This window comes from Hakea prostrata, chromosome 4, assembly GCF_041222555.1.
Source record: "Hakea prostrata isolate BN-2017 chromosome 4, UWA_Hpros_2, whole genome shotgun sequence".
Classification (NCBI taxonomy): domain Eukaryota; kingdom Viridiplantae; phylum Streptophyta; class Magnoliopsida; order Proteales; family Proteaceae; genus Hakea; species Hakea prostrata.
The window spans coordinates 49,509,829-49,530,964 of record NC_142603.1 but is presented as its reverse complement, the minus strand read 5'-3'; the positions used below and the strand labels follow the sequence as shown (position 1 = coordinate 49,530,964).

Below are 21,136 nucleotides of genomic sequence, written 5' to 3'. Positions count from 1 at the left end.
TCAGAATTACCATGAGCATCGGATAAATTCAGGATCTGCTTGTGTCTGAGAAAACTCATTTGATGAAACTTTAAAATTGGTGCAATATTAAGTAGATCACCTCAATTTGGTCATATGCCATCTCAGGTTTCTTAGAATAATTTTCTACCACAGGATGCTCCGAATTGGCAACACCATCAGGATCAGCATGTGTATCAGGATGAGGATCAGAGACCTGATCATCCACTCGACAATCCTCACTACTTTCGGGCATAGATGGGGCAGTATCAACTGCTCTTACATCATCACATAGTCCAGTAGTTCCTTCACATTTCTCCAAATCATGAACATGCTCTGGCTCAACCTGATAGAAAAGCATCACAAGAAGTAACATCAAAATCAGATAACTTGGGACCATTGGTGCAATGTTAGGTAGATCAACTACCTCAATTTTACCATGGCATATCATATACCTCACAACAATTTTCCGCCACAGTATGTTCTGAATTGGTAGAAACAGCAGGATCAGCAAGTGCATCGTGAGTACTAGGAAGATCAGAAACCTGCCCATCCAGTAGAACAACCTCACCACTACCACAAATAGGAAGTGCAGTATCAGGTTTTGTTTCACTCTGACAAAGTACAGTAGTTCCCTCAGGTTTCTCCAGATCATCAGCATGCTCTGCTTTAACCTGATAAGACAGAATTATCAGCAATAACACAAGCATCAGATAAAACTGAGGATCTGTTCATTTTTCAGACTGATATTGAATGGCAGCATTAGGTAGATCAAATACCTCAAATTGGCCATGCATTGTATTAGACTTATTAGAACAATCATCCACAGAATGCTCTGAATTGGCAAAACCATCAGGGTCACCATATGTATCCTGAGTAATAGGAGGACCACAGAGCTGCTCATCAGCCAGGGAAATACGGCCACTCCCATGCATAGATGGATCTGTATCACATTTTGTTTCACCCGGAAAAAGCACAGTAGCACCTTGAAGTCTATTTGCATCATCTGCATGCCATGGAATAACATGATCTGTTTCAGATGTAATACTACTACCAGTATTCAGGATCTCATCATCTGTTTGAGAGAGCTGGCCAGAAGCAATTTCAGTAGGAGTGGTGCCAGTTAGATTGGGTACGTCACCATCAACAAGTAAAGAACTGTCATCAGTATTGGTGGGAACAGAGACATGCTTAACCGTTTGAGAGGTCTGACCACTCCCAGACAGCACAGTTTGGGAAGTATCAACCCCTTGTGCCTCACCTTGACATACAATAGTTCCTTCCAGCTGCTTAGCATCATCAATATTCCCTAGATTAATAGAACCCACAGAACAATCATCTGTGCCACGGGGACCAGAAGAGTTGGGGATCTGCTGGACAGATGGATAGAGCTGGCTGGATGAAGATACGGGCAGGTTATTAGAAAGTAAGTGTGGCATTTCAGATAGAGAGCTTCCATCATCGGGTGATGAATTGGCTGTTATTGACCTCGCAGAGCTCCTCTCCAAAGAACTACTGGCACTCTCATAAATTGATGGCAATGTTTGTAGCTTGGTGCCCACATCAGGAGGACCAATCTTACCAGGTTTCTCAGTTGAGCAATTTCTTTCTGTATCAACACCAGTACAATCTGAGCTCTTCTCCAGAGAAATGACAGAAGTCTCCTGCAATATTGATGTACTTGGCTGTTGCACATTTTGGGAAGAAAGATTTGATATCTCCGTCAGCTTTGGCTTCTTGTCCAAAATGAAGTCAGACTCATGGCTGTGACCATCATTTTTAGTTTTAACTTCAGTTGGCTTCACACATGCAGCTGTATTGTCCACAGAACTGGGGGCATTTTCAGTCATTGGAGCACATGTTAAATGCAGCTGGTCTTCAGCAAATCTCTGATTAGAATTTTCTTCCTGGACAGATACCACCTTGGAATGAGGGACCTCCACAAATTGCTCAGAGGTCAAATTACTCTCTGTATTAGATTTTGGACACATGGAAACTGCAGATATCTCCTGCAATGTTGATGTATCTGGTGGCAGCTTGATCTCGGTAGAAATATCTGATTTCTCTGTCGACTTTGACCTCTGAATAGATATTAAATTAGGTACCACGCTTTCACCTTTGTCATCAATAAAATTTTCCACTTTCTTAGAATCATTATCTGGTTTATCTTTCAACGTGATGACTTTTGTGCTGCTCCTATTCCTTTCCGCCACCTGAGAACCCACCATGGGAGCAGGGTCTGAAGGTACTAAGACATTTGATCTCTTAATTGCAAGAGCAGCTTGCTTCATATCAGAGGCCCCTATATCTTTTCTTTTAGCGCCTCGCTTGACTGGGACAGGTAACTTCGACTTACCTTTATCAGCAGCCGATTTCATCTGATGCACGGAAGCAAGTTCTGGAGGTTTCTCATTCCTCACATTCTGAGTGCACATGCCAGATGCACTGCCACACTGCGCATTAGCTTCGCCGGCAACAACTTCAGCAGGTTTGATAGTAGGAAGGTCCAAAGACACAAGTTTTTCAGGAATTGAGCCACTGGTAGGCACTGTTTTTGAAGTGTCACGACTATGTCCAGCTTTCTGAGGGGATTGTGCTAAGACAGGCTCTGGGTTATCAGATGCTTTTTGCTTATCCACATTCCCCAAACGCTGGGATCTCCTCTCAATCAGATCTTGTGCCAATGCAGACACTGCCGGGGTGGATGAATGGGATACCTTAGGATCCCGCCCACCAGGTAGGACAGTGACCTTCACACCTTCTTTCTTGTTTGATGCAGCTGAACTTGTTTTTTCTGTTGAGGAGGTCTCAGCAGGAACTGATTTTGTCCCAGAAATGGGAACTTTCTCCGTTTTCTTTTCGTCCAAGCAAGGTCCTCTCAAGAATTTTTCCTGAGAAAAAGAAGGCATTTGAACAGGAACTAATTCAACCGCTTTTGGTAGCCCAGTGATTGGGTTTAACTCAAAACTAACAATAGTAGGCGCATTTGAAGTATTAGGCGGTCTACTGACTGACTTCTGTGTTGTGGAAGCAGATTGTTGAGAGCTGTCAGCCATAATACCCATCTCCTTTGGAATTCTGGAAATGGAGTTAAATTCAGGGCTGATGCCAATAGAAGCACTTGAAGTGCTAGAAGCTCTTACAACCTTTTGATTGTCATGAGATAAAGAACCTAGAGAGCTATCCAATACAATGCCTCTTTCTGTTGGCATTTTCTGAGGTGGAGCAACAGCTGGCGATACTGAATTCTGTTTCTTTCCCCTGCGCTTAGGTGCTTCTGAGTTACTTTGCGCCCTCGTGCTTTGTCCCTTAGCTTGCACAGGGACAGAAGGAAGAGGAGTAGTCACAAATGAACCAGTGGCAGCTCCACTGTTGCTGTCATGTTGTGTAGCTCCACCAAAAGCTTTTGCAGTGACAGAACCAGGAAAACTACCGTTTGGAGTGGGAGTAAGAGCAGTAGTGCTTCCACCTTGAGATTCAATGTCCGGTTTGTCAACAGTTCCAGAAGGCACAGGAACAACCCCTGAAGACGGGGAACTGTCTGCTTCTGCTGCTGCAGCTGCCACCGCTGCCCTTTTTGGCCTACCACGCCCTCGTCTAAATGTTGGTGGCAACTCTTTGCCTGGAAGATGTGATGGTTCTATGGAGAGTGATGGTGCCAAAGGTGGAGGATCTATGTTACTCACTCTTAAGGCAGTGGCATCCATTGCCATACCCTTGGGGATTGTTTCTTCCCTATGCATGGGAGACTCTGGGGGATCAACCTGACACAGCTTCTCAAATTCCTCTTCTGTCCATTGATCCTCGTATGAACGTACCTGAGGAAATCAAAGACAAACAATAAGATAAAGAAAAGAGCCTCCACATAAACAAAACTTTACTCCGAAAATCAGAAATAATCTACCAACCTCTCTAGCTCGTTTACCCCTGCCATAATGCTGGGTATCAAGTCCTCCAACAGACTCACTCTTTCGCTTTACCCCAACATTAGATGCTTCATATATCTGCATGGCCTGATAAAATGCCTTCAAGTCTTCCTCAGCAACAAGACGAGGAGGCATGGGAGGTAAAGGCTCCGAACTGTCATTATCCTGTCCCAGCATCAGTTTCTGCCATTCCGCCTGCAAAATGCCTCAGAGGAGTTATTCACTCAGAAAACACATAAAACCTTCAACCCATGATTTGTTGTCTCAATTGGACATACCATCTCTTCTTCCCGCCTTTGTCGGTCAACTGACTCAAAAACATCAAGTTCTGACTCACTGCCAATTAAAAAAAGGAGTTCAAGGTCAAGTTCCTAAAAAAAAAAGAGGGGGGTTCCTTCATAAGAAAACTAGTATAGTAAAACAATTATCTGAAAAAAGAAGGGAAAAAAATCAAGATCAACCACTACAATGGGAATATAAGGATTAGTAGACCAGAAGAATTGAACAAATATCATTAATCCTTTTATGCTAATGGCCCAAACAAAAGCATATTGAAGGATTTGTTTTCCTTTTCTCTTTCTCGGGTGTGGGATTGGTGAGAAGTAGTGGTTAACTTCATCTACTGAGTTAATAAGCTTTAATATTATGTTTTATTTATTTTGTTCGTCTGTCCTTAATTAATTAGCATGGTTCAAAGGCTTTCTCATTACCATTAACAAAACAGTGTCATCATCTCTTTCTTACTTTTCTTTCTTCTTCTTTTTTTTTTTTTTTGGGGGGGGGGGGGGGGATGGGAAAAGGAAAAGAACAATAAATTATTCTACTGAAATCTATGCAACCAATGCTACGTCCAAGTGCACACCACTGTACAATCTCTTTCTCTAGACAAAATGGGGAAATGGAAAAATACCAACTACCACTACTTTATCCAAAAACCCAATGCTGCAAAGGAAATCTTGCTAGCCACTGGGATGATAAAACCAGATGCTAGGTCTTAAGTTCCACGGGATCGGTCTTGAAAGTAAGGACTAGTGACTGCTGACACTGCACTATATTCATTCAACCAGGATTTGACATAGAAGATAACTTGGCAGGATCAATCTCATCCCAACTGCCCAGGATGTTCACTGAAAAACATGCCATAGCTGGTCCTAGCTTGACAAACACTGACACAAAAGCAAGACCACAGCCATAAAATAGCTTTAAATGTTTATCAGATCACCTGCGTGCCAAAATATGGTTAAGAGCATCATCATCCAAAACTGCAGCAACTTCTTCTTTCTTACATTCCCTCAGGAGTGCCTCAAGGTATTCTCTTCGATCTTCAGCACTGTGGTAGATATACAAAAGAAGGCTTCAGCCAAATATGAATAGATATTCTAGCAGTTCTCTAAGGTATATGAGGTATGATCTTTGATGAACAAGAATTCCCACTAACCTTGTATTGTTATCAAAAAACCCAGCAGTGATGCTCTGATTAGCAACACCAAGTTTATGCTCTGCCGAAGCTCTCACTTGTTCCTCAACAGTTTGAACCTATTCAGCATTTAAAAATAACTTTTAAAAATAGCAAAAGAAAAGAACAACTAGACATACAGGATGCTGCACCCACTATGCATAGTTTATGTTGTTCACTTTTAGCCACATGCTATGAACAAACTAAGAAGGATTAATATGGTTCAATTTTGAGGAGCTAGCTTTGATTAAGGTATCTGAAATTACTCTATATGGGCAAGCTTAAAAGTATGAAGAACAGTGAATAGCAAAAAATTCATTTCAGTTGAGTTGCAGGAAGAATCCTTGTACCAATCTACATCGAATGTAAAAGTGTTTAATCTTTACTTAAAGAACACCCCGTTGGCCAAGAGAATGTAAGCAAGGAATTTGTGGTCAATGAAACCCACTGCAACAGGCAAATTATTGGTCCAGATTCCTCATAAAATGGAAGAAAGATGAAATTTCTCCTATACTGCTGTTTTTCATTGATGTCAACTGGTACACAACCAAGGTTTAAAGTATCCCACAATACCATACGATACTAGCCGATACGTATCCATATTTGACCCAACCAATATGATACATCTCGATACATCTCTCCACTGAATTACACTAAAATACATTAGCTAGAGCGATACAATACTCGATACAAGACGATACATCTCTTAAAATAACCTGACTGATACGATACTCGATACCGATACTTTAAACCTTGTACACAACAAACATAATTTTCAGATAAAAAGCTCCCCGGATCCCCATGGAACCAAGCAGATCAAAAGAGTTCTTTTTTCTCATTTTCATTTTCTTGACAGATGAACACAGCATTGCTTCACCGACACCCTTACGGCCTTAATCCAGGCCGGAATTATGCTATAGCGTCAAAACAAAGAAAGCCTCTCCTTCACAAAAAAATGGACAGATGATGGATCACAGCTCCCCAACCCCCCCCCCCCCCCCCCAAAAAAAAAAATCAGTCTAATTGGACCCATAAGGTACTCAAAAGATTGGGTTGAATGGATATGTGACTGGTTGACAGTGGAGGTCATTCGTATGGCTTACCCCAACCCTATTAAACAAAATATACCTGTTAGGAATTCGGTAACTATAATCAGCTTATTGACTAAAACAAAAATCAGAATGAAGGGTATCGCAAGCACGAAGAGGGCCTGGTTTTGTATATTATTCCAGTCACAGGTTCTTGATTTACAGTAGATTTGAATAGCAATTAAGTCTGTTCTGCCCTACGTAAGTGAAGGTAGGATTACAATAAAAGTAGAACTGAAATAACCAAATCCAACACAAAAAGATTAATGGCAGAACAGCCCTTGCAACCGCCACTAGGAATAGAAATCCCAGCCACTGCAAACTTTAACAATCCCTCTCCAGCTGGAGCAAACAAATAAAGTGTTTCAGCTTGGAATAACAAGAACATATATCAAAAACTTCATCAATCCTAAGAATAAGTAGCAACAGCAGACACCAATAAACACTAAGAGAATTCATCCAAGAGATAATAAACAATTTTCACGTCAAACGATCCCTCCAACAATGAGAACAATATGTGGTATTAAAGATGAATCATATCCATAAGTATAGTAGCAACACTTACACCAAAAGCACTTCCCAAATATAAGACCAATCATAAAGGAATCTTCACAAACGACGTGAAACGTGCAGCTCCAATGTCCGCACATGTTGTCTTCTTATAAGGCAAGTAGTAGATAGCAGGTAGTAATTATGCTCAACCAAAGGTAGAAATAAAGTCTCAGACAAAAGTCTCAAAAGCAAATATAGGTTATTGTGAACCAAGTATGTAGGTAAAAAACAGTATAATTTATTGTGAACTAAGTGGGTACGTAAAGGACACTAAAGTAGCAAAAAGGCAATATGGGTTATTGCGGACAAAGTAGTTAGATAAAAGGCAATATGAATTCCTATGGACCAAGTCAAAAACACTTCAAACTAGTATACAATTATCCAGAAGATTATAGGTTACATTCACAACTCCACATAACATGTACAAGCAAAATTGCAACCAATCAAAATTTTTGTTTCTCATTTGAAAATTACCTTGATTGTGCTTGTGCTGACCGTTTATGGTCCCTTGAAGATACTTTAGATCTTCCTCATTCTTCCAGATCACCCTTTCATTTAACCAAGTTAATGATCAAGCACTTTCTGAACCACCCAAGAATCAAGTACTACTTGACTGTTCCATCATCCCTTCCCCATTACATAAATTTCCTTGAAATGTTCTCAATATAATCCATAACTCCCGGGTAACACTTAAAAAATGTTCCCAACCAGTTTACTTTTTGAACCCCAACCCTTATCACTTCAAAGTATGCTTATGTTTTATCAAGCCCATCACCTGTAGATTCAGTTAACTTATATATTTGACCTACATCACCATTAATACAAGGACAGCAAAAAGTGAAAGTGATTATGGAGAAACAAGAAAAGCAGGTAATGTCTCCTGGGTGCCGTAATTAACGTTCTTTTCCTCCTGGGTCAGAGTGATAATGAAATGTTTCCACATAGGAAAACCATCACTAGTTACCAAAGTAAGCCAGTCATCCCAGAACCAGGGCAACTGAAAAGCTCATTTCATGTAAGATGCCCTTAAAAAGAAAATGGAAAAAATGTGTGAGAAACAAGAAAACACAAACACATTTTTTTGGGGGGTAGAACATAAACCCATGTTCAAACACACGAAACAAACAACATGATGGAACAACCATAAAGCTGTTTGAATTATCAAAAGCTGGAAAATCCAAAAAAAAATCTTCATAATGGCATTATGTATGTCCGATCACAAGATTTGTTCATTAGTAACAAAAAGCAAGGAAATATCTACCGTTTCTAATCGCAGAACAAGCACATCCCTCTTTTGGCCAATGCGATGAGCCCTAGCTTGTGCTTGCAGGTCCACCTGAGCAAAAACCAAGAAACCAGAAAGCTTTACAGGAAGCAAATGTCTTGGTTACTGGACATAAATCTTAAAAGAAGTGAGCTTATATGTATTGCCTGAGGGTTCCAATCAGTGTCGAATATGATAACAGTATCAGCCGCTTGGAGATTCACTCCAACACCTCCAGCCCGAATGCTAAACCACAACAAGAAACATGGATGCAATTGTTGCAACAGAAAACTGAATGATACATGGACATATGTAGGGATTGATATTCATCTTACCTGAGCAAAAATATAAAAGCAGGAGAGTCTGGCTGATTGAATTTCTCAATAAGGGCACCACGTTCATTTCCTGATGTATGTCCATCCAACCGAAGATAACTGTAACGCTTCCAGTGGAGATAATCTTCCATAACATCAAGCAGACGAGTCATTGTTGAGAAGAATAAAACCTGCAGCATCATTAGAGTTGAATCAACCTGAATAGGGAAAGAAAAAGAGAATCTGCAGAATTATCAAACTCACATCAAGCTTCTGGACAATATGATCATTAGGGGCTCAAAAACTAAGCACAAAGAATCCCACAACTAGAATGAGAAATATATAACAAGCAGCTGATCATTTGAAACAGTGTCTAAGTATCATTATCAATTCATCAGCAGAACAACAATACAAACACAACTTTATCCCAATTCCCACCTGCAAAGACCAATGGTAATAAAACAGACAACATGAGAATACTAAGAACTGCAAAGCAGTTGTAACTAGGATTGGCTATCATATCAGAAATCAGACCTAAACTATGCATGTCTTCGCATATTTCTCCTATGCTCATTTTAAGTCTGCACCTCGCTCTTTTAGTACCTTCAATCTGAATGAAGTTGCTCCTCCAGGCTGAAGCATCCATAGGCCTCCATTGAACATGGCCACACCCGTCAGACGACATACTCCTAGCTTATCTTGAATGGGTGCAACTTCCAAATCAGCTCTAATATAATCTGTATTCTATCCTTCATGCTTTTCCCACTCATCCACCTCAATGTTCTCACCTCCAACATAAATAGCTTATCTACATGAGGCTTCTAAACGGCACAGAACTCGATAATGCACCATAGCTGGCCTTATGACTGTTCTGAAAATTTTCATTTAAACTTTAAAAGAATCCACTGATCACATAACAGTATAACACTATGGATGCACCTCAACTTCACAATCCTAGTTAATCTTTCTATGAGACATCATCTGTTATATTACCTTCCTCACTGAATATTTATCATACGTATGGTCTCATAAACTCTCACAGCCTCATTCTACACCATGTAGTCTTTTTTTCTTTTTTGGGATGAATACCATGTACTTTGTCTTTATTCCACTTATCTTAAAACCTTTTGATTCCAAGGTCGATCCCCATAACTCCAGTTTGGTACTAATTCCACGACGCAGATACACTAACCTGGACCAAACCACACCCAGTTGGGTATTCAGATAGAGATGAATCAGGTCCAAGTTAAGTCTTGGCTGTTGTAAGATATAAGAATTTATGTTATTTGGGAAAATAAAGCCATTTAGTTTATTTTATTATATTTATTTCAGAAGTTAGCTGCACAGGATATTTTGGTTTATGATTCTTTATAGTTTCCTTATTTGAGTTACTGTCCTAGATAGAGGGTTACTGTTATTTTAGGAGTCCTTTATTTTTCTAGATGCATGATGAAATTCTCTCATCAGTCATCAAAGACAAATTGAAGATCATATATTATGCTTTGAGAGACTACATGGCAGTGCACGTGCAGTCATTTCTCCCATCCCTTCCCTTCCTCTTATGCATTGTTCTACTCCCCTTCAATTCTAATTTCTTCAGGCCTCCACGATTCCAGTTTCTGTTCCATCCACTAAACAAGCTTAATAAAAAAACACACGAGGAACCTCAACTGTGATGTCTCAAGTTAATTTGTCCATGAAAAGCATAAACAGATAAGGGTTTAAAATCAATCCTTGAAGCAATCCAATTTGCTACTGGGAATTCACTACCTTGGGCCCCAATAGTTCACAGGTCACCAGACCATCAGAACATCAGAGACATATTTATTTATGTCTACTTATTTACTTGAAACCCTTTTCTTTGCTACCTCACACTATATTAAATCTCTAGGTACTCTGTCATAAGCTTTTCTAGGTCAATAACCTTTTTGCCCTTTCTAAACACTTCCATGAGCCCCTTAGTAGGTATACTGCTTATGTGGTGGATCTACAGGCACAAAACCAATTTGGTTGTCCAAAACTAAACGTCTCCTTTCTTGGGTGTGTTTCAATGACCCTTGCCCATGATTTCATAATAAGACTCATTAGTTTTATGCCTCTACAGATGTTACAACATTGGATGCCAAGTATTTCAACGCAACTCGGACAAAAATATCTGATGGCAGCGGTAAAGAGTTCATGCAATATGGGTAGTTTAAGAACTAGTCTATTAACTAGTTGCATTATTATGTATTTATGTAATGTTTGTTTTTCCCCTTTACCTCCCTAGGGAGGTGTACTTCAATTAACATTTGTGAAGTAATATAAGTATATTGGAGAAAATCACTCCAACACAACATCCTACCATTTCATATCTCCTCTTCGTCCCCTTCATCCCAACTCATCCTCTCTACCATTTTTTCTGTTTTCATAACTTCTAACTGGACAGAAAAGAAATTGAGAAGAGCAGAGATTGAGAGAGAGAGAGAGAAACAGACAGACAGACAGACAGACAAAATCTCACAAATATGTTTGGGAAGCGAGAAGATATGAGGCAACAACCTAATGATAATTAATTTTTCTCTGTTCAATCAACTTGTGGGTGTGCTCTAGCCTGAACTTATAGAACTGAAGACAGAAAATAAATAAAACGGAATCCTTATTGGCCCCAAGTTCATCAGCCGATGACGTTCTAACTTAAGAAAGTTCCTACTAAAAGAAGAAAAAAAGCAACTGACAAAGATCCTCCCTTCCATATGCATGCCCTGTGAGGAAAAATCCTATTCTAACCGGAAAAGAAAAACTAGAGAAATAACTCTAAAATAGATACCAAATAAGGGAGGAAAACCTCTTCCAGCGTGAGCTAGGATGGAGAATCCTCAAAAAAAAATTAGATAAGAAAACTAAATTACATCAGATTTTCAGCAAACAACTGAGCAATAAAAAAATAAGGAACTGGAATTAGAAACTATATAGGAGTCTATTACAATGAAACAAAATATAATTTCCAAAACTAAAAATAGGAACTCAACTAATGGCATCTGTTTACAGAATATACCACCAATATCCAGCAGCTAATCTTCACACCAGAAGTCCATATCTGCTCCCAAATCACTGTTCATGTGAACAATAACTCAGGTACTGTTCATGCAAACTGTAACTGTTATTCTTTTTTCTTTTTTTTTCTAACTGCCTTAATCCCTTCTATTCTTCTTTTCTGAGGTTGCCTTAAGAGATGCAACCACATCAACAAAAACTAGCCACATTATCAGACCAGGCTGCTGCTCACAGCAGTCACAGTCCACAACCTTGCTGGGCTGGTTTTGAGGCTTGCTCCTATCAGTACATGTAGACTGTTAATCTATATCAAACTCAGTCCATCATCTATTAATAGAGAGAAGTTCCACTGGACAAACTAACTCTAGTCTTGAACATAAATGCATCCAGTCTAGGTTTGGCATTGATACTGATTAAGGCAAATCAAAAGATGGTGACACAAGTCGATGGAAGAAGAGAGATTGCAAGATTGAGAAAAGAAAGGTAAAGTAGAATCTGTCCTAAATAGACACTTAGGAACTAATTCCAAAGAAAGATTGTTCAATGCTAACAACTGCGGTTAACACCTCCAACCCTCAACAATATAAATACCAGAAACCCTTAACAAATAAGAAATAAAATGGAAAGTAGAGAAGGGAGAGACAGTTTGAGTCTCTTAAGTCGTAACTGGGCCTCTCACCTCAAATAGGATTTTTGCCTACAGTGCTTCACAGCCATTCGCAAAAACTAGAAACTACTTTCATTAAATAGTCTTGACAACTCTAAATGGTTCATTAAACATATATTGGGTGTTGATATTTCAAGAGAAGGAAAGACAAAATAGGAAATCTCTTAAAATGAAATATTAAGACATACAAAATCCAAACAAGATCTTATCCATCGACAAAAAATATAGTAGTAGACAAACAATTAAATAAATAAAGCTACGAGAAAGAAACTTTAAAAACAGAAATAGAAACAACAGAAGAGCCAAAGTTGAAAGATGATGCTAGCATCTTTCCTACAAAGTAACCTGGTATCGAGGCCAGAACTGCTGTTTCAAGTGACCAGTGACACATGAACAATTCCTTCAAGTCCATCACACTTCAATCTACATCAGACGGGAAGAGGAGAGGGAAGTATTCTAATCTAACACCAAAAAAAACCTACACCACCTAACTAAGACCTAAGAAGGAAACCAAATAAATGAGGAAACCTACTTGTGTAGGCTCAGATGGAGAAGCCCTAACTAGAAAAAATAAATAAATAAGGAAATAAAATCTGATCAGATTTCTCAACCTGTCCAAACATCAGAACAATAAAGAAGTTTAAAAAGTGGCACACTATTTGTGTAGTGAACCTAGTGAGAAGGTTCCTGAAAATGAGGAAACTATAAAACCCCACATGCAAGACTGATCATGTTCACCAGTGATCATTTCAATGGTAAACAAAATCAACGAACAATTGTTCAGATCTGGGACCAAACCAGCCTAACTGCAGGATCTGTTATTTCTCTCCCAACCAAAACACCCCCCCACACACACACACACACACAAAAAAAAAAAGATAGAAAGAAAGAGGGAGAGAGAATACTACATGACAAAGACCATACCTGGATCCTTTGGAAAGTTATGCTTAAAAACAAAACAAAGTGAGACAACCAATAAGTAAATATCGATCGCCAGCAACATCTGAACTCCATCATAATCTTAATAGTTTGAATGTATAATTGGTTGCTGGCTAACCAGAATACCACGTTGCCTAGGATTTTGCCAATATGTTGGTAAGGATTGTGAATTCTTTTCATTTTTGGGGATAAAGTTTAGAATCAAAAGAGAATACAAAGAGTATGGGGATTTAAGATTTGTTGGATTTTGATTTTACCAAAACAGTTGCACTCCTTTTGGTATGAGTTTTGAAAAACAATCATGTTACAGACTAGTTCTTTGCAAAGTTCACTTGCTCCCTTTTATTTCAGAATGGGACCACAACTGGTATAGTCCAAATTCCTTAAATACATCCAAAAAATCAAAAACCCAAACTATCGCAGGATCTTTTTGGTTCCACTTCCAGATCTTTTATTAGTAAAAATGAGGATAAATTTACCAACAAATAAACCCGCATTCAAAGAGTGAACGTACAACTGGTACCTTATATGGGTCATCATACCCATACCAAATGTATTGAAGGGTAACTGTTTATGGGATGGTTCTATAACTTCTCCAAAACAGGTACTAGCATAGGTTGAGTGTCAATCATAAAATGCACATTTTAGTCTCAATTCGAACACCTTGAATTAGTCAGTATGATGTGGTTAATTCAATAAATCATTTTTGCTAGGTTGCTTGGATGTACAATGTAACTCTTTAAATGGAATTCTAATAACTAATTTATTTAACAATACCTTTTAAAACCCACACACACACACAAAAAGGTAACATTCCCATTTATCCCCCCTTAGGCTGTAGTTTATTATTTTTATATCTTACCATTGCCAAAAAACGAACGCTAATTACATACCAGATAACATGCTCACATTCATTTAGTACCAAGAAGCTACCAAGTTACCAATAATGTATGCCCAAATCGCATTTTAAGAGGAATAAACCAATACACATACCAGTTCTTGACAACCATGATTGAAAAATCCAGATCATGAACTTAGAGACCATTCCACTATTTATACTATAAAGAAAATTTGGAGAAGAAAATTAAACATGCCTGCCTGTTAAGCATCCCAATAGTCAACTTTATGGGAAAGAGCAATATGAAACATTAGCGAAGAGAAATCAATGTCCACTTTACTCCCGTTGAAATTCTTCGTCCCATTATTAGTATTAGGCTTCAAATAGTTATAGCACAACATGGAGCAGTTTTAAGAGTTAGCCAAACATGTGGTATAGATGGGACAGTTAAGAAGCTCTACAAAAGATATTAGGGTGTACAAGATTTCTAATGAGACCAAGGATAGAATACCTATCTTTTAATGTTGGATAGACAAGTTGTTTCCAGTTATTCACATTTTAGTCTTCCATCAATTTCGACTCTTTTAACCTTGCTCTCATCTTACTATGATGGATTGAGTATTTAGTCTTGAAGAAGACAAATAACAAATAGCTTCAGTACAAATACTACATAATTTGTCAATTACAGGTTCAAGGAAAAACTAGTAAAGATGAACCCACAAGACAGGATGTCACTAAGATGACAAAGGCTAACATCAAATTTAATTATAAGAGGAAGCAGTGCAGGGGAAGGTTTCCGCAACACTACTTTCAGAAGAATTTCCAAATATCCTATGATCTTGCTTTTAACTTGATTACACAATCAAGAAAGTTGGTAAAGATGGACCAACAAGACATGATGTCAGTAAGTGGCAGAGGCTAACATCAAATTTAATTGAAAGAGGGGGAGTGAGGGAATATCTCTGCAATGCTACCGTCAAAAGAATTTCCACATACCCTATGATCAGTCGCTTTTAACTTGGGTAATAACCTATCTAACATTTCAAGCTTCCCACAGAGTCTCACAACTGGTGGCAGATAATGTTTTGGTATTAAAGTATCAACCTGCAAAATATGACCAAATCAATGAGACAGCCATGTAAAAAGGACAAGAGACTCAATTATCACACTTCAAAAAAAGTTCTATGAAAGAACAACAAAAAAACATGCCTCCTCTGCATGAAGTTGGCTGAGGTATGGATGATTGCATATATTACGTAACTCCATCACAGAGTTGTGCACCGTCCGGCCCTGACCACAAAATACAATTATTATTTATCATATAGACAAGTACTAAGACATGAGTTCATTGCCGCAGATACTGATCAAGCCAAACTTTAAGTAAGCAGAAGCCTTTGAACCTTTGAACTTCCAATGGAACCAAGATTTTCTTCAACCCTCTTCATTAGAAGTTTCTGATAAGCAGAAGCCTCACATCTTACCAGTCTTTCAATCTTCTCAGGCAATTCATTTTCAACCTACCAAAACAGCATTTAGAAAAAATACTAACATCAAAACAGTGTAGAAGCTTTAGATTTCATAGAATAATATGATGCAAGACAAAATCCTCAGGCAATTTTTTTATTTTAAACAGAAAAAACTTTCATCAGATTTACTTTATGGAGAATGACACCCAAAATAAAAGGGCAGCACTAATAGAAAATAGATGGAACCTTATAAGATGAATGCAAAAGAAATCTTGATCTTGAACACAAGGCATCCAGATACAGAACCAAGTGAAAATCTTGCTTCCACGTTGTGTTTTCTTTACTTGCATGTATCATTACCATGAAAAGACCCACCCCCACCCCACCCCCAACCCCAAAAAAAAAAGTAGAAGCATATTGACAGTATCTTTTCCGGAACAACCCTAGAAGCATTACATTGATAGAGACAAAAAATGCAGATGCATAGCGAACAGAGTTTTAGGTCTTAGTTTTTTCCTTGGTTTCACTGGGCCACAAAACCAACTTTTCGTGGGATCTGAGTGAGTTGGAACACCTTTTCCCACCTAGACTTGAAGTAGGGTTTCAGTGGCCACATGGCCAGGATAGGTCCTAGAACTTTGAGTATACAACCTATTTTAGGACTTCTAAACACAATCGAAACATTAGTCTTTACAATTCAAACCCATAATGATACTTTAACCTACACTAGGTTGGTAGTTTAGCGGTGGATGAGCTCTACTTAGGCTATTCCACAAATATTCAGAACACATAATTACAAAACACATGTGAAACAACTTAATTAAGCATTAAAATTTTTTAAGAAATAAATAAACCATTTAATCAACAAAGTATAGGCATCTTATTCATTAACATAAATGATAATGCTTTGAGGGTTTAACAACAACTGTTAGAAACTTCAAAAGAGAAGCAATAAACAAATATAAGAGCTAGTATGTAACAACTTGATGTAACCAGGGTCAAAAGAGGCCCAAAAATTGGGGCCCATCCCCCTTGAGCATGGAACAGCAAAACCTGGCCTAATGCCCCTAGGGGTATTCTAGTCATTTTCCAGGCCCCTCCTTGGGGTGTCCTTTTTTAAATCCAAATCTTCCCCACCCCTTCTTCAATTCACTGAGTCAAAGTCAAGATGTTTCGGAGGCCTAGTTTTGAGGGAGTTCTGATTGGAATCTAGTTCAAAGATTCTTCTAGATAATGTTTATTCTAAAATTGATAATTTTTGTGGTCCTAGTTAGTTGGCAAGTAGTTAGAGTTCCACCAGTACTTTGAGTATTCCCTTTTGGTGGTTGAGTCCAATTAGGTTGTTAAGTTTTGGTCCAAGTCTAAGATCCTTTTATGTAAGGCCATATATAGCCCCCAAACTTCATTGTCAAATTCAGTTTAATATTAATACATTGAAGGCTAGGAGTCGTGGGAGACACATGACCTGGGTTGATTGTTTTCAGAATTTTCCAGCATTATTCTTGAGGTCTCCTTTAACTCAAAATGCAGCAGCCTCCTAAACCTGCAAGTAACCCAGCCTCATCCCCCTTCCATTCCATCTACTCTCCCCCTGTCCCTAGGCCACACAAGCATCTCCTAGCCCTTCCCTCTCCATCATAAGCCCCTACAACCCCCCCATCCCCTACCTGCGGCAGCTTTAGAACCCTTCCGCTACCCTCCTAGCTCTTACAGCAGCATTCCCCACCCTTCCCCCTTCTTCTCTTTCTTGCTGTAGGCCTTCCTCTCTCTCTCGACTCTTGCAACAGATCGGGGAGAAAAAGGGGAAAGAAAAAATAAAAAGAAAAAAAAAAGAGAAAGAAGAAGAACAACAACAAGAAGAAGACAAAGAAAGTACAGAAAAAAGAAGAAGAAATCAAGAATCTTCAAGAATTCTTCAAGATCCAACCAAGAACCCACCTTGCAGCAAGATTCCCTACCCCCTTCCCTCCCTAACCGCATAGCTTCAAACCCACCCCCCCCCCAAAAAAAAAAATTCCCATAGGCCTTCCATAATTTTCCCACCCCATTCCAAAATTATTAAAACCTTAATTCAACGCATCCATCTGATTCTGTCCTTTATTTTCCTATCCCACCTTAGTCGGGAGAAATCCTAATCTCCCCAATTATTATTCCCATCCTATTTAGTTAAGATCCAAAGTTTCCAAAAACCTCAAACCTAGTTTTCCACTTTTCCCTAACCCTCCCATAACCAAGGTACACAATATATTATCAATTTTCATCACCAAAAGCATCCCATAGGATTACCCATAAGTTTCCTAAACTCTCAAAACAAACCCATCAACAACACTTTAATCTTTTATTTGTCAAGTTACTAGCCGGTTCTAATAACAGAGGATCCTGGAATACATCACAACTCCAACCATTTGAGAAACCAAGGATTAAGGTCTCAACATTGAGGCTGCTTTCGACATCCAAAAACAGAGAGATGGCTGAGATGGGTCAAAACCACGTTGAAACTAAGAATTTTTTGGGGGTAAAACGTGACATATAATGGGGCTGGTCAACAACGGTCGAAACCAATGAAACTAGTTGAAATTACCAAAGCTACTGAAACTGTGCTGGTTGAAATTGGTTAAAGCTACTCATAACCTGGCATTTATAAATCAAGACTTCTGAAATACTGGTTGAAATTACTGAATTTTCCAAAATATTGCTAAAGTTTGTCAAGACCTGGGACTTTAAAACTAACCCATCGTATTGTTTCACTTTCTTAGGAAACTGAGATTCAACTGATATTTCAGCCCATCCCAGTCAAATCTTGAACTATGACTGAAAGTCTGAAACAAGATTCAAGCTATTCTAGGAATCTCCACGCTTTAATCATGAAGCTTCTCTCTTGATGTTGAAGCTTCAACCTTGAATTTCCAAGCTTAATCTTCAGTTGATGTGAGATTTGCCAAAAATGCACACCAAAACCCTCAATTGCAGGTCTTTTTCCTCCAAAACAGAGTGAAAGAGGTGAGATTCCAATCTAGATAGATATCTTGCCAAGAGAATGCCCTGTTATAGCCTTGGTTTGGTCCAACTTGAACTGAGATCGAGAAATAACCAAAGATTGCAGCAAGCTACCGAGATCGCAACCAAGATATTGTAAAAAACTAGTATTGCTTATTATCTCATCTCAAGACTTTAAGAAATAAAGTTTTTACAATATCTTGTGCTATGAGAAAGACAAAAATTCACTCAAAGCAAATGCACAGTAAGTACAGCACAAGTCATTTGCAATCCCTAAGACAATATAGAAGAAAGTAAAATGCGGAGTACTAACACTGCATTTTGCAAGCAATCAAGAAGTCAACTTCTATATTGTGTTGGAATGGCATGGTCACTCCATAACAATAATTCAACTTGAATATAACCTTACTAGTTGGGGTCTGTTACATGAATCATCTTTTAACTTTGATATTAGTAAAGAATCATGTTCAGGCTAATTCATACATTTTGGGTTAATAATTGTAATATGCTACAAGGGAGTATCTTTAGGATTTTTCTTCTTTCCACCCTATTCTTAGTGGCTCCTTACATTGATATGAACTGGATCCAGGATCACCCCAAAGAAGGCCTAGGGAGGTTCCATTACCCTGCAGTCATGCCAACAATCAAGGAAATTTCAGCCAACATAGGGGCAGTTTGGATGCCCCAGGTCGAACCCAACTTTATCTAAGTAGAACCAGAATTTTATTAGGATTCTAGTCCTTATCCTATTTTTTTTATTTGAGTTAGTCTTTGTTAAGTTATGAAAGAGTCCTAGTCTAGTTAGCAATTCCTTTACTTGCAGTTCAAATTCTACAAGAAGATAGTCCCACTCATGTATTGTAATTTGAATCATCCTAGGATGAGTCAAGTTAGAATCCTTGATAGACTGAGAGTCCTAAGGAAATGAAAAAAAGAAGAAAAAAAAAAAGTGATGAGCTTGGGGAACCTTGTACAAACCTTGTGTTTCAGCCTCCGGAGTACAAAAGGGTCGAAGAACTTGATGAAGTCGATTTATAATCAGAAGATTTTCCTCCTCAGATAGTAAAGCCTACTCGGGATAAGAATCAATAATGAAAGAAAAAGTAAGAAAAGTGCCTTACTTTTTAAATAATAATAATACACCAAAAAGCCTCAAACGAATGCCAATGCTTACTTCATCAGGTGAATTATCACCACTACTCTCAAAGGGTTTGTTAAACCACTGAGAAAAATCTTCGGATGAGTTGAATATATTTGGTAACAAAAAGTTGAGTAATGCCCACAACTCCTCAAGGTTATTCTGCATAAAAGACAAAGACACATAAAGAACCACCAATGGTATCCTTTTCCCAAAACAAACAGACATCTTGCAAATACTCAGGTAAAAGAGGGAAATTTATGACATGGCTGACTAAACAGAAAACCGCGATAGGAAGGGGCTAGAAATCACAGAATCAAGATAAAGGTGATGATTATGACAGTATAATCAACAAAACATAACATTATTCCAAAAAGGGTAAAACGTGATGAGATGAAGCAGGAAAAAAGAAGCAACTCATATGGTGTATATGCCAGCCAAGATATTAAGAAAATAACTTTATTTAATTACTTCTTTGGTAGAAGTATTTGATGAGGAGGTAAAATCAGAAGAAAAAAAACACCTATATTCATCTAGCTAAAAGTAAAAGATTTCATCATATGGGACTCAAAAGAGAACAGCATGACTCATCCAAGAAAAGGAGAAAATAATAGCATAAACTGAAAACAAGCCAAAGGCACAGATAGGTTTATCAGTTACCTGCAGAGGTGTTCCAGTCAATAACAATCTATGAGAGCTTTGATAGTGTTTCAAGTCTGTATTTAATTTGCACGAAGCATTCTTAATGCGATGACCTTCATCAATTATTATATAATGCCAATTTATTTTGCTTAATTTAGGTCTATCATGTTTGTTCATCAAGTACTCATATGTTGTCAGAAGGACATTGAATTTTTCTTGGATGATCCTTTCCCTGCAGGGAGAAACCAAATCAAAATCAAAATCATTATCCAAAACAATCCAAACGATAAAATAAAGTGAAAAAACGAAATGTCATTACTTGAATAACCGACGCCGTTCCTCGGGAGGTCCAGCGTATGCAATCTTGTTTATACCAGGGGCCCAGAAGCTAATTTCTGACTCCCATCCTGATAACACAGAAGAAGGCACTACCACTAAGAAGGGTCCTCTATCATTTTTTGTTTCCATTAGGTAACATATCAGAGCAATAACCTGCAAAGATGCAATTTATCAGATTTCCCTACTGGTAAACTAGTCCAAATCTGTGACAAACAAAGAACAGACCGTGGCGTACATCAAAGTATTGTGTCATTTCAGGATGATAAACCAGAAAATACCTGGACGGTCTTTCCAAGACCCATTTCATCAGCAAGAATCCCATTCAGATGATTGTTATACAATGATACCAACCACCTAAGGCCATTCATCTGGTACCTACACATCCAATCATTCAAATACATAAACATAAAAAGTAAAAACCAGAAGCATATCCCTGTTATCAACACCATCCATAAAAGTTATTAAAAATAATACACA

General features: G+C 38.3%; 1 protein-coding gene across 1 annotated transcript in view; it reads right to left on the bottom strand.

Annotated features, from left to right (window-relative positions):
- SYD (P-loop containing nucleoside triphosphate hydrolases superfamily protein) overlaps positions 1 to 21,136 on the bottom strand; it is a 50,539-nt gene that overhangs the window by 3,693 nt on the left and 25,710 nt on the right. Inside the window, 19 exon segments of the mRNA XM_089153370.1 lie at positions 101 to 343; positions 453 to 671; positions 777 to 3,815; positions 3,906 to 4,118; positions 4,202 to 4,259; positions 5,146 to 5,253; positions 5,362 to 5,459; positions 8,281 to 8,355; positions 8,451 to 8,529; positions 8,619 to 8,788; positions 15,074 to 15,181; positions 15,287 to 15,367; positions 15,478 to 15,594; positions 19,519 to 19,548; positions 19,550 to 19,609; positions 19,715 to 19,840; positions 20,339 to 20,552; positions 20,640 to 20,812; positions 20,938 to 21,034. Of these exon segments, the coding sequence (XP_089009496.1) occupies positions 101 to 343; positions 453 to 671; positions 777 to 3,815; positions 3,906 to 4,118; positions 4,202 to 4,259; positions 5,146 to 5,253; positions 5,362 to 5,459; positions 8,281 to 8,355; positions 8,451 to 8,529; positions 8,619 to 8,788; positions 15,074 to 15,181; positions 15,287 to 15,367; positions 15,478 to 15,594; positions 19,519 to 19,548; positions 19,550 to 19,609; positions 19,715 to 19,840; positions 20,339 to 20,552; positions 20,640 to 20,812; positions 20,938 to 21,034 (5,308 nt within the window).